Source organism: Cheilinus undulatus, linkage group 6 (genome assembly GCF_018320785.1).
Source record: "Cheilinus undulatus linkage group 6, ASM1832078v1, whole genome shotgun sequence".
NCBI classification, from domain to species: domain Eukaryota; kingdom Metazoa; phylum Chordata; class Actinopteri; order Labriformes; family Labridae; genus Cheilinus; species Cheilinus undulatus.
This window is the reverse complement of record NC_054870.1, coordinates 1,378,715-1,393,203: the sequence shown is the minus strand read 5'-3', so window position 1 is coordinate 1,393,203 and position 14,489 is coordinate 1,378,715. Positions and strand designations below refer to the sequence as shown.

General features: G+C 45.5%; 1 protein-coding gene across 1 annotated transcript in view; it reads right to left on the bottom strand.

The window, feature by feature from the left end:
* Positions 1-14,489, bottom strand: part of ttc27 (tetratricopeptide repeat domain 27) — a 158,072-nt gene that overhangs the window by 31,927 nt on the left and 111,656 nt on the right. The window contains exon 10 of the mRNA XM_041789755.1: positions 7,374-7,487. Within this exon, the coding sequence (XP_041645689.1) occupies positions 7,374-7,487 (114 nt within the window). The remainder of the gene's footprint in view (positions 1-7,373; positions 7,488-14,489) is intronic.

The window sequence follows — 14,489 nt, the reverse complement described above, 5'->3', positions numbered from 1 at the left end:
CATCTCAGGTTCTGACTGATACAGCTTACAACCAGAGAAGGTTTCTGAAGAAACTGCTGAGAATGCTGCATGTCGCCAAAGGCTTACAGCTCCTGCTGAAAATGTCCAATAATACCTCTGAAAATATTTTGGAAAGGCTGACAGTAATCTGCTAAAACTCTGACTAAAACACGAGATACAGACCTGCCAACCTTGGCAAAATGTTTTGAGTACCACTTGCATCGTGCAGCATTTCTCGCAGATTTTTGCAACTCCTTTGCTTTGCACACAGTCATTTCCTTAGTCACTGTCTTGATTGGTTTACTAACTGGAATGGGTGTATATGTATGAATATATATATATATACATTTACATATACATATACATATATATATATACGTATATATATATATATATACAAAGCACTGGTGCTACAGAGGTTGACAATCTTGTAGCACAGAACAAAAAATATTTTTTTGTATTTATTAAACATTTATTTGACATGGACATACAGTAACATTGATGCTGTGACATTTAATCACACACAGGTCCCAGATGCACTGCTGTAAGTGTTTATAGCAATGTGCTAATTTTCAACACCTGTTCATGGGAGGCTTTTAAATTTAAAACCTGTAGCACAATATATAAAATGTTTCTTACATGGTTACCAACATCTAACCTAAATATATGCTCAGAAAGTGAAAGCACTTAAAAAACAGTCTAAATTACAGCCCCACATTAATGTCTAACAAAGCCAACAGCCAATCATTGTCAAGGATTTTGGGGTGCAGCAGAGAAGAGAGACGCTAACAGTTCATCTCCACATTCAGACACAAAACAAGAGCAACCTGCTGGAAGCTGACTAACTTCATAGAATAGTTGGTGCTTGAAGATGATAGGAACAGTGTGATTTGGAAATCAGACCTTGAGACAGATCAGACAGAGGAACAAATGAGCTCCATTCATGCTGCTATTTGCTGCCGTAATCCCTTTATCATTCATTTTTTTTACTTTAGGCAGGACCAGCAGACAGCTGAAGTCTTTTTCTGTGTTCATCCTATTTACTTAAACTTTAAAATGTGTTCTAGAGACTGAAGTATGTTTCTTTGTTCATCCTTAAACTGTGTTTCAAGGACTGAAGTGTTAGGTCAATGCATTTTTATATTGGTATTGATATTGGCTAAATTTAATTTGTAAATATAAACATACTGTACAACCTCAATATTGTTAATCCTAGTCAAACTAATAAAAAGAGTAAAGTACAAGTTTTATGTTCTTATGTGGGCCTTTTTGATGGATTTCTTGCAGGCCAATTCAAAAGGACCAAGGACCACAGTTGGCCCACAGGCCATAGTTTGGACACCCCTTATAAATTAACTGATACTCAGAGTAATAGGAAAATATTTGTAACATTATTAGAAATTCATTAAACACTGTTAAAGTTTGGTCCATATTGTACAATCACACTGGGGTCTGATGTGTATAGAGCTAACCTAAATGAATAAATCCCTCTTTTCTCTCTAACAGTGTAATGACAACATCAGCACTATTGAAGTTAAATTTTAAGTATAACAAAAAAATCTATCACCAAATTGTGTCTTTACCCTAACAATACACACAAAGTTTATGCAGTGTGCTCCTGTCATTCTCCCTCATCTCTCCGTCAGACACAGCTGTCTTTCTGTCCGTCTCCTATCAGACCTGTATGCTACATTCAGACCTGTATGCTACATTCAGTCCTGTATGCTACATTCAGACCTGTATGCTACATTCAGACCTGTATGCTACATTCAGACCTGTATGCTACATTCAGACCTGTATGCTACATTCAGACCTGTATGCTACATTCAGACCTGTATGCTACATTCAGACCTGTATGCTACATTCAGACCTGTATGCTACATTCAGACCTGTATGCTACATTCAGACCTGCATGCTACTTTCAGACCTGCATGCTACATTCAGACCTGTATGCTACTTCAGACCTGCATGCTACATTCAGACCTGTATGCTACATTCAGACCTGTATGCTACATTCAGTCCTGTATGCTACATTCAGACCTGTATGCTACATTCAGTCCTGTATGCTACATTCAGTCCTGTATGCTACATTCAGTCCTGTATGCTACTTCAGACCTGTATGCTACATTCAGACCTGTATGCTACATTCAGACCTGTATGCTACATTCAGTCCTGTATGCTACATTCAGACCTGTATGCTACATTCAGTCCTGTATGCTACATTCAGACCTGTATGCTACCCCTGCTACATTCATGTTTGGACTTCTGCCTCACAAACAGTTCACATTTAAGTCCAGTCATACATGTCTTCTAAACTGTATTCGGTGTTTTCGCTACATTCAGTCTATGTATACAATCTACTCTGTGTATACATTCAGACCCGTTCAGAGCAGCATAGCATTCAGACCTGTATGTCTCATTGAGCAGCTTATGACTCAGACCATGCAGCTTTTTCATGCAGCTTAGTTATTCAGACGGCTTGATTGTTTAGCCAATAAAGGACAGTAAGCGCTGGATTTGCTAAAACATGGAGCTGTTCCTCTGTAAAGATATTATACTAAGTCATATTTCAACACTTGCATACAATGCCACACTGTTGAGGATCCTTTCTAAACCATACCGATTTCATTTTATCAAGAGACGCGTCTTTCCATAAACCCTGCAAACGACATTACCGGCCTCCCTGAACAGCTCGTTGCGAGACCTGATACGAGCTGACGTCAGCTCGTTTTCCGGCTTCCCCATTGGACGGCTCTGAGCATAGACGACTTCCCTCCCCTCCTCCTACAGGAGGCTCTCAGACCTGTCCTCCCGGCAGCTTGTTCTCAGCCACGCCCCCTTCCCGGCGCTGTATACACCCCGCTGCTGTTGTTTGGATTCTGGCTCTCGTGTGGATTTATTCCGGTCAGCATGTCTTCTAAACTTATTCGTGTTTTTTTGGTTGTGACGATAAATCTACTCTGTTTGCGTTCCCGAAGGACGAAAGCAGCAGAAAGCGGTGGGAATTGTTTGTCTCATTGAGCCGACCGGCTGCGAACTTTTTTCTCTGCGCTAGTCACTTCACCGACGATTGTTTCGTCAATAAAGGACAGTAAGACGCTGGATTTGCTAAAACATGGAGCTGTTCCCTCTGTAAAGATCGCCCAGGGAGGCTTAGAACCACAAGCTGTAAGTCACTTTATAACATTACTTTAAAACGAGCCGTGGGTCAGTGGGAAGCTAATGTATGCTAAACTTTGTCATCAGTTGTTCGTAACTATCCGCCCTTTTACCCTAAACCATGCCGTGAAACGTTGTGTACCTTTATATTACCAAGTCTTGACTTGTGCTGATTAAAAGCCCAATGAGTAAACTAAAGCAAAACTCGGTGATCAATGGGCCAAGAAAACAGTTCGGCCCATTGTTCAGCCCCCAGGAAGCCGCAACCAAGCTGGCCAATCAGAGAACGGTAAGGTCACGGACATCTCTGAGTCTTAAAGAGACCGGACTGAAATGGAGCATTTTCAGCAGTAGGCAAGATCTGCTGAAAACAGGGGTTTCCTATCACCAGTATAAGATAAGTGAGGAGTTTTTTGAGCTGCACATCATAAATAACTATTCTAAAGGTGTCCCAAAATGACATTCTTAAAAGGAAAAGGGGTAAAATATGTCTCCTTTAAATCAAAGTGGTGTGAAGTTTTTGTGGCAACAGGTAAAACTGTGTGCCTGGCATGCATGCATCTCTCTCACCTTGTCATCACACGGGGAGGGAGGCAGAGGGTAGGAGGCAGGAAGGAGGGGGAGCGGGGGTTTAACCCTATAGGTTCAGCAGACTCGTTATTCTCTGCTAGTCTGCATAATTGGTTGAAACTGCTGCACCACGCGCAGACATAAGTACAGCATGTGCACATTTCCCTCAGAACTCACATGTCTGCAGCTTTTTGCATAGTTTAGAGAGGCGAGTCGTACCAGCAATTTTCATGTCAAATTGCGTACCTGGTACGCAAAAAGTACAGGCTGGCAGGTCTGTAGATATATTTGAGAAGGGAAAAAATGTGAGATATCGTGGAAAAGCTGGTGTCAAACTGCTAATGTCATGTTTTATTGTATGTTAATGATGCATCTCTCTGTAACAGACGACAAAAAGATGCAACATTAACCCACACACGTTTCACAAGACTATTTCTATGAGAGCTCATGTTGCATTGTTTTGTTCTGGTCTATTACTACTGTGATTTTAACTGGCAGCTTCATCAGTGCAGATCTTAGAGTCTAAGACAAATTTCCCTAAGGGGACAATAAAGTGTGTCGTATCATTTCATATCATCCTGTATTGTATGGTATCGCACCGCACCGTGTTGTATGGTATCATACTGTACCATATCGTTAAAGAAGTTTAATACTGTCTGTAGGTTGATTGGGTTTCTGTTAGCATGTATACATGAGTTGACAATGTAAATGAGCTTATTTGAACATTCAGATGTTCAGTCCTGATTTTTGGCTTATGTTAGAAATCTCTAACAGCTCACATGGAAACACTGAGCTGAATGTTGGTGATTTCAGGTGGAAAAAGGAAAGGGTTGTTCCCAGCACACATGCAGAGGAAGCTGCTGTGGTTTTCTTTAGCAGGTATTTCAAACTCTGAAACCAGCAGGTCCTGGACCATTCACCCCCATCAGTCCTCAGACTTTCAGCATCAGAAGAGCTCCAAAGAGAGCCGATGTCATTAGAGACTGGAACTCCTGACATCTGAGGCTTCCCTCTTAAATCCCCAAAGCCCATTCAGTTGTTTAGATTCCCAGCATCATTTTTCTACAGCAATCATACACCGAAAAATAATAGAAATAAACAACCGCAACGGAGAACCTGATACTACTTTAGTATGTTGTCTCCATCACTCACACGTCCTGGAGTGGCAGTGAACAGGGCAGGACCGTCAGGACTAACAGCAGATACAGCCATTTATCAGGGATCAAACATCAAATATCATCTGATTGAACTGTAGTTAGCAAAAAATGAGAGATTCTGATTCCTCAACAACGAACTCAAACCAAAACAAGCAGGAACAGCGCTGAGATTTTTATTCAGAAGACGTAAAAGAATTATCAGCTTTAGTTCTGGAGGTAGTCGTAGGTCCAAGGTCTTTAAAAAGCTGACTCACCATGGGCTCCAAAACATTTCCTAGGGGGTGTCAATTCTTTTAAAAATGCTGAATTTATTACTGAATTTGATTATTAGTGGCAGAAATCACTGAGTCTATCATGTGTTTCATTTTTTAATTTCAAAATAAATTTCAAGTCCAGATTAACAATTTGAGGCAACTTTCAGTGATTAACAATTCGGGACTCAAATAGATGCAAGTTTAAAAAAGTGATGGGACTATAAAGACCAAAGTAAAACTAAAATCAAAATTATAAATCTTAAATTAAACTAGAATAAACTCAAAGATTTGACAGCAAATATTAATGACTAAGGGGAGTGTTTTACACTAACTTGTTCTCCAATATCTTTGGAACCAAAGAATTAAAAAAATATTTTGAAACACAAAGTCTTCAAAATATTCTTTTTTCACAAAAAGTCCTTATGCTTTTAGGAATCTGAGTCCTTATTTAAATCAGTTCCTGTCTGCAGAGACTCTGGGGGACATGTCACGGCCTCTCTGTGTCTTTCTCTCTATTATGACTCATTCAGGCTCACCTTCAGTTTCTACGTCTGTGCACATGCTCTGTTCAGCAAAGAATGACATGATGACAGAACAGCCTCCCATTGGTTATCACAGCCCAGAAACAATGCATTCTGGGATACAAATGGACAATACAGCTTACTACAGCAACGATGCAAAAATGGGATTTAACGCTCATATTCATGCTGAGAAGAATGAAGTGATGTGCTTGGACACAACACGGGCTCCCATTGGTCGTGGACGACGGTCGCATCACTGAGTAACACGATTAGCAAACGACCGGACTAAAGACGTATGACAGTCTCAAACACATCTGAAATTATCGTAACACCAAGACTGAAGACAGAGCAACTTAAAACAGCTAAAATCAAGTCTTAGGACCACCTTACACCTAACGACTAAGACTCCGGGATTTTACTCCGACTTTGGAATTTGTCTGCGGCTCTGAAATCGGATGGAAAGTGGTTAGATGTAAGGCCGCCTTAAGGGTGCCTGAAGGGACAAAACATCATAGGAATAATGTGATTTAAATCATTCCAGGTGTCAGTTTCAGACCTTCATCTCTTTACAACATATTAACACTAACAGACCCACTAAAAACTGAAAATGACCATTTCAAACCCTTATTTTAAAAACCTGGAGATGAACCTGGACAAACCCTCTCCCCATACAGCCTCCTGTCTTTAGAGGAAATGAGATGTTTGCTCCATTTGTTCTTTAAACCCAAACTTTGTTGAGAAAAGTTCAACAACCAACAATAAGCACATCTAAGAAAGTCCATCGAGCACTGAACACTTTGCCTCCAGCCTGTGAAAGAGAAAACCATCCACATTTGATCTTTTTCTTTCAGTATGAGCACAGTCACTGTCGTCTCCTGGAAGGTGTTTGAGTATTAGAACTCATACTGCAGCTTTTTCAGAGCGCATAAAGCCGTCACTATTCAGTCTTTCAGCGCTGTTATTGACTAACAGGAACATTTGGAGCTGGATTCATGGATCTGTTTGTGCTCAGGCTTGTTTTCTCGAAGAACAAGGTTAACTCTGTGACCCTGCAAACACAGACGAGCCGCCCAGCAAGCCAAGACGAGCCACATCGCGAGCGAAGACGAGCCACCCAGCAAGGGCAGACAAGCCGCCCAGCGGGCGCAGACGAGCCGCCCAGCGGGCGCAGACGAGCCGCCCAGCGAGGGCAGACGGGCCGCCCAGCGAGCGCAGACGAGCTGCCCAGTGAGAGCAGACGGGCCATCCAGCAAGCGCAGATGGGACGCCCAGCGAGCGCAGACGGGCCACCCAGCGAGCGCAGACGAGCCGCCCAGTGAGAGCAGACGGGCCACCCAGCAAGCGCAGATGGGACGCCCAGCGAGGGCAGACGGACCGCCCAGCAAGCGAAGATGGGACGCCCAGCGAGGGCAGACGGGCTGCCCAGCAAGCGCAGACGAGCTGCCCAGCGAGGGCAGACCGGCCACCCAGCGAGCGCAGACAAGCCGCCCAGTGAGAGCAGACGGGCCACCCAGCAAGCGCAGACAGGACGCCCAGCAAGGGCAGACGAGCCACCCAGCGAGCGCAGATGGGACGCCCAGCGAGGGCAGACAAGCCACCCAGTGGAGCAAAGAGTAAGAGCAAAAAGCAGTTTATGAATGCTCAAACATAAGAATATAAAGGCTCACCACAGCCACACAGCTTGGTTATGAATATTTTAATATTCTCCTTACCTGAGTTTGCATCATTGCCCTCTCCACGTATCGACTCCTCCCCTTCTCCAGTTTGGTCCTGAGGCAGAGAGCTGAGACTTCCACAGCCCAGAACTTTGGCTGAGACAGAATACACTGCAGAAGGACCAGAGAACCAAGAGAAGATCATTGAACGGCCCAGTTTCAATCCTCTGAAGGCAACATGTTCTTACAAGGGAATAATTTTCAAATTTCTAGCAGGCGTGTTTCATGATATGTGATAGAGTGGCGGGACAGACTGACAGAAAGACGGCAGCAGGATGTGTCCAGTCCGTGTTAGTTTTACATGATGCCAAATCTCTTAGGACATTTCTACACACATCCAAGAATAAGACTGGAGGTAGGGGTGGGAATTATATTACCATCTTACTAAGAATAAGACTGGAGGTAGGGGTGGGGAATATATTACCTAGTTACTAGAAATAAGACTGGAGGTAGGGGTGGGAAATATATTACCTAGTTACTACAAATAAGACTGGAGGTAGGGGTGGGAAATATATTACCTAGTTACTAGAAATAAGACTGGAGGTAGGGGTGGGAAATATATTACCTAGTTACTAAGAATAAGACTGGAGGTAGGGGTGGGAAATATATTACCTAGTTACTAGAAATAAGACTGGAGGTAGGGGTGGGAAATATATTACCTAGTTACTACAAATAAGACTGGAGGTAGGGGTGGGAAATATATTACCTAGTTACTACAAATAAGACTGGAGGTAGGGGTGGGAAATATATTACCTAGTTACTAAGAATAAGACTGGAGGTAGGGGTGGGGAATATATTACCTAGTTACTAGAAATAAGACTGGAGGTAGGGGTGGGAAATTTATTACCTAGTTACTACGAATAAGACTGGAGGTAGGGGTGGGGAATATATTACCTAGTTACTAGAAATAAGACTGGAGGTAGGTAGGGTAGGGAAATATATTACCTAGTTACTAGAAATAAGACTAGGTAGGAGACCTAGAATATAGTACCTGAGTAGGAATAAGACTGAGGTAGGGGTGGACTAGAAATATTACCTAGTTACTAGAAGAAATAAGACTGGAGGTAGGGTGGTGGAAAATGAACAGGCCAAGGGCAAATATGCAATTTCCTTAAGCACACTCATGATCAGAGCATGTGAGCGAAGTGGAGCAATGAGATTTCCCGCTCCTTGCTCACAGAGCTGTTCCTTGCGCCCGCTCGTCCACTCAGAGGGGATTCACGCCGCTCCGCTCATTATCGCTCCACCTTCCACTCAAGTTTCTACCTGCTCCACTCCAATCACTCACCCCTCACTCAACAAAAACACGGAAGCGCATTACCATTACCATCTTCTCGGTTTCAGACACTGGGAAATACTGATGTTGTTAAAAAATGACGATGGTAATATTAGTATATAAACACTGGCATCTCAAGTCTCTCGGATTATTCCGGCGGAAAGCCCAGCCTGATGTGTTGGATGTTGCTGTCTCGCTGCAGGAGCAGTGAAACCAACACGGGATGCTTCACGGATACAAATTCTTGCAGATGCATTCTGGGTGAGACATGCTTCAGACGCATGGTGTGAGCGGTACCGGAGCGAAATTGGAGCGGGATGGAGCGCAAGATAAGGTGCCGGTCCAGCTTTTTTGAAAAAACCGCTCCGCGCTCTGGCCCAAATCCTTCCGCTTGTGCTCCCCGCTCGCTCCCGCTCCGGTCCGCTCACATGCTCTGCTCATGATCATGTGCAGTACTTCAGCACTTTACCCTCTGCCGTCTGCATTTAATGGTGTCGTTATTCAAGGGCTGACAACTTCCATTTGATTGGTTGAAAGCTTGTGTCCGGCCAAGATCACGCTGGTCGGTGTGTCTCCCTTCCCCAAATGTGCTGATCAGGGGGTAGAAGTGTTAGTGTACAGCTGACTGATAAAGGGACACCCTGCTGTAGGGATGGGTGATACATCGAGTATACTCAATGTAGCAAGGCTTTGGTCATGCACAATGTATAAAATGACAATATCGCGAACATCGAGAGGTTTTGAGCTGCCTGGAGTTTCACTTCTCCCCTTGTCCCTGAATGCATCTCTCACAGCAGAGAGCTCACTCCCCCACCCATCCAGAAAACTCTCCTCCACACATGTGCGTTTTAGTACCAGCACAGGAGAGAGGAGGTAAACACTACAGGTAAACAGAGCAGCGTGGCGAGTTAGCAGCTAGTTAGCAGCGTTCAGAGACGGACAACGAGAAACAGTGCTGGGTCTGTCATGTGGCAGTGGTTCAGCTTTAAAAAGGAAGAGGTTGAACTCACGTGGTATTCTTTAAAATACGCCACAAGATGACTCCGAGATAAAGGCGGCAGTAACACAACACGCCGCTAAAGACATGAGCCCAGTGTTGTTGAAAAGCCAGGATTTAAAAATTTCATAAAGACACTTAACCCAGAAAACGTGATCTGCCTGGGCACGAGCACTGTGCTAAAAACTCCCTGGCAGAGTCGAACATGTCAGAGAGAAGACGGCCCAGCAGCGGACAAACATGATCCACTTCTCCTTAACTACAGAGCCTTATCTCAGTCTAACAGTTCAAAACACCGACAACGAGGAGTTCAAATGTTCCTGCCTCCAAACGAGCTTTTTCCCCCGTGATCATACAAGAGAGATTCTGAAACAAGCTCTAAAGACGCTCTCAGGTTATGAACATGTCAGAAACTGCTCTTGCTTTCATCAGCACAGATAACGGACTAATGTATTCACAGCTGTGAGCCTAAATGGAGGACTAGACTGCAGGGTTTTGGTCTGAATGGTGGACTAGACTGCAGGGTTTTGGTCTGAATGGTGGACTAGACTGCAGGGTTTTGGTCTGAATGGTGGACTAGACTGCAGGGTTTTGGTCTGAATGGTGGACTAGACTGCAGGGTTTTGGTCTGAATGGTGGACTAGACTGCAGGGTTTTGGTCTGAATGGTGGACTAGACTGCAGGGTTTTGGTCTGAATGGTGGACTAGACTGCAGGGTTTTGGTCTGAATGGTGGACTAGACTGCAGGGTTTTGGTCTGAATGGTGGACTAGACTGCAGGGTTTTGGTCTGAATGGTGGACTAGACTGCAGGGTTTTGGTCTGAATGGTGGACTAGACTGCAGGGTTTTGGTCTGAATGGTGGACTAGACTGCAGGTGTTTGGTCTGAATGGAGGACTAGACTGCAGGGTTTTGGTCTCGGTAGTGGACTAGACTGCAGGGTTTTGGTCTGAATGGTGGACTAGACAGCAGGTTTTGGTCTGAATGGACTAGACTGCAGGGTTTTGGTCTGAATGGTGGACTAGACTGCAGGGTTTTGGTCTGAATGGTGGACTAGACTGCAGGGTTTTGGTCTGAATGGTGGACTAGACTGCAGGGTTTTGGTCTGGGTAGTGGACTAGACTGCAGGGTTTTGGTCTGGGTAGTGGACTAGACTGCAGGATTTTGGTCTGAAGGGTGGACTAGACTGTAGGGGTTTGGTCTGAATGGTGGACTAGCAACAGGTTTTTGGTCTGAATGGTGGACTAGAATGCAGGGTTTTGGTCGGAATGGTGGACTAGACTGCAGAGTTTTGGTCTGAATGGTGGACTAGACTGCAGGGTTTTGGTCTGAATGGTGGACTAGACTGCAGGGTTTTGGTCTGAATGGTGGACTAGACTGCAGAGTTTTGGTCTGAATGGTGGACTAGACTGCAGGGTTTTGGTCTGAATGGTGGACTAGACTGCAGGGTTTTGGTCTGAATGGTGGACTAGACTGCAGAGTTTTGGTCTGAATGGTGGACTAGACTGCAGGGTTTTGGTCTGAATGGTGGACTAGACTGCAGGGTTTTGGTCTGAATGGTGGACTAGACTGCAGGGTTTTGGTCTGAATGGTGGACTAGACTGCAGGTGTTTGGTCTGAATGGAGGACTAGACTGCAGGGTTTTGGTCTGAATGGTGGACTAGACTGCAGGGTTTTGGTCTGAATGGTGGACTAGACTGCAGGTTTTTGGTCTGAATGGTGGACTAGACTGCAGGGTTTTGGTCTGAATGGTGGACTAGACTGCAGGGTTTTGGTCTGAATGGTGGACTAGACTGCAGGGTTTTGGTCTGAATGGTGGACTAGACTGCAGGGTTTTGGTCTGAATGGTGGACTAGACTGCAGAGTTTTGGTCTGAATGGTGGACTAGACTGCAGGGTTTTGGTCTGAATGGTGGACTAGACTGCAGGGTTTTGGTCTGAATGGTGGACTAGACTGCAGGTGTTTGGTCTGAATGGAGGACTAGACTGCAGGGTTTTGGTCTAGGTAGTGGACTAGACGGCAGGGTTTTGGTCTGATTGGTGGACTAGCAACAGGTTTTTGGTCTGGGTAATGGACTAGACGGCAGGGTTTTGGTCTGAATGGTGGACTAGACTGCAGGGTTTTGGTCTGAATGGTGGACTAGACTGCAGGGTTTTGGTCTTAATGGAGGACTAGACTGCAGGGTTTTGGTCTAGGTAGTGGACTAGACGGCAGGGTTTTGGTCTGAGTGGTGTACTAGACTGCAGGGTTTTGGTCTGGGTCGAGGACTAGACTGCAGGGTTTTGGTCTGAATGGTGGACTAGCAACAGGTTTTTGGTCTGGGTAGTGGACTAGACGGCAGGGTTTTGGTCTGAATGGTGGACTAGACTGCAGGATTTTGGTCTGAAGAGTGGACGAGACTGCAGGGTTTTGGTCTGAAGAGTGGACTAGACTGCAGGGTTTTGGTCTGAATGGTGGACTAGACTGCAGAGTTTTGGTCTGAATGGTGGACTAGACTGCAGGGTTTTGGTCTGAATGGTGGACTAGACTGCAGGGTTTTGGTCTGAATGGTGGACTAGACTGCAGAGTTTTGGTCTGAATGGTGGACTAGACTGCAGGGTTTTGGTCTGAAGGGTGGACTAGACTGCAGGGTTTTGGTCTGAATGGTGGACTAGACTGCAGGGTTTTGGTCTGAATGGTGGACTAGACTGCAGGGTTTTGGTCTGAATGGTGGACTAGACTGCAGGGTTTTGGTCTAGGTAGTGGACTAGACGGCAGGGTTTTGGTCTGATTGGTGGACTAGCAACAGGTTTTTGGTCTGGGTAATGGACTAGACGGCAGGGTTTTGGTCTGAATGGTGGACTAGACTGCAGGGTTTTGGTCTGAATGGTGGACTAGACTGCAGGGTTTTGGTCTTAATGGAGGACTAGACTGCAGGGTTTTGGTCTGAATGGTGGACTAGACTGCAGAGTTTTGGTCTGAATGGTGGACTAGACTGCAGGGTTTTGGTCTGAATGGTGGACTAGACTGCAGGGTTTTGGTCTGAATGGTGGACTAGCAACAGGTTTTTGGTCTGGGTAGTGGACTAGACGGCAGGGTTTTGGTCTGAATGGTGGACTAGACTGCAGGATTTTGGTCTGAAGAGTGGACTAGACTGCAGGGTTTTGGTCTGAAGAGTGGACTAGACTGCAGGGTTTTGGTCTGAATGGTGGACTAGACTGCAGAGTTTTGGTCTGAATGGTGGACTAGACTGCAGGGTTTTGGTCTGAATGGTGGACTAGACTGCAGGGTTTTGGTCTGAATGGTGGACTAGACTGCAGGGTTTGGTCTGAATGGTGGACTAGACTGCAGGGTTTTGGTCTGAATGGTGGACTAGACTGCAGGGTTTTGGTCTGAATGGTGGACTAGACTGCAGGGTTTTGGTCTGAATGGTGGACTAGACTGCAGGGTTTTGGTCTGAATGGTGGACTAGACTGCAGAGTTTTGGTCTGAATGGTGGACTAGACTGCAGGGTTTTGGTCTGAATGGTGGACTAGACTGCAGGGTTTTGGTCTGAATGGTGGACTAGACTGCAGGGTTTTGGTCTGAATGGTGGACTAGACTGCAGGGTTTTGGTCTGAATGGTGGACTAGACTGCAGGGTTTTGGTCTGAATGGTGGACTAGACTGCAGGGTTTTGGTCTGAATGGAGGACTAGACTGCAGGGTTTTGGTCTGAATGGTGGACTAGACTGCAGGGTTTTGGTCTGAATGGAGGACTAGACTGCAGGGGTTTGGTCTGAATGGAGGACTAGACTGCAGGGGTTTGGTCTGAATGGAGGACTAGACTGCAGGGTTTTGGTGTGAATGGTGGACTAGACTGCAGGGTTTTGGTCTGAATGGTGGACTAGACTGCAGAGTTTTGGTCTGAATGGTGGACTAGACTGCAGGGTTTTGGTCTGAATGGTGGACTAGACTGCAGGGTTTTGGTCTGAATGGTTGACTAGACTGCAGGGTTTTGGTCTGAATGGTTGACTAGACTGCAGGGTTTTGGTCTGAATGGTTGACTAGACTGCAGGGTTTTGGTCTAGGTAGTGGACTAGACGGCAGGGTTTTGGTCTGAGTGGTGGACTAGACTGCAGGGTTTTGGTCTGAATGGTGGACTAGACTGCAGGGTTTTGGTCTGAATGGTGGACTAGACTGCAGGGTTTTGGTCTTAATGGAGGACTAGACTGCAGGGTTTTGGTCTAGGTAGTGGACTAGACGGCAGGGTTTTGGTCTGAGTGGTGTACTAGACTGCAGGGTTGTGGTCTGGGTCGAGGACTAGACGCAGGGTTTTGGTCTGAATGGTGGACTAGCAACAGGTTTTTGGTCTGGGTAGTGGACTAGACGGCAGGGTTTTGGTCTGAATGGTGGACTAGACTGCAGGGTTTTGGTCTGAATGGTGGACTAGACTGCAGGGTTTTGGTCTGAATGGTGGACTAGACTGCAGGGTTTTGGTCTGAATGGTGGACTAGACTGCAGGGTTTTGGTCTGAATGGTGGACTAGACTGCAGGGTTTTGGTCTGAATGGTGGACTAGACTGCAGGGTTTTGGTCTGAATGGTGGACTAGACTGCAGGGTTTTGGTCTGAATGGTGGACTAGACTACAGAGTGTTGGTCTGAATGGTGGACTAGACTGCAGGGTTTTGGTCTGAATGGTGGACTAGACTGCAGAGTTTTGGTCTGAATGGTTGACTAGACTGCAGGGTTTTGGTCTAGGTAGTGGACTAGACGGCAGGGTTTTGGTCTGAGTGGTGGACTAGACTGCAGGGTTTTGGTCTGAATGGTGGACTAGACTGCAGGGTTTTGGTCTGAATGGTGGACTAGACTGCCAGGTTTGGTC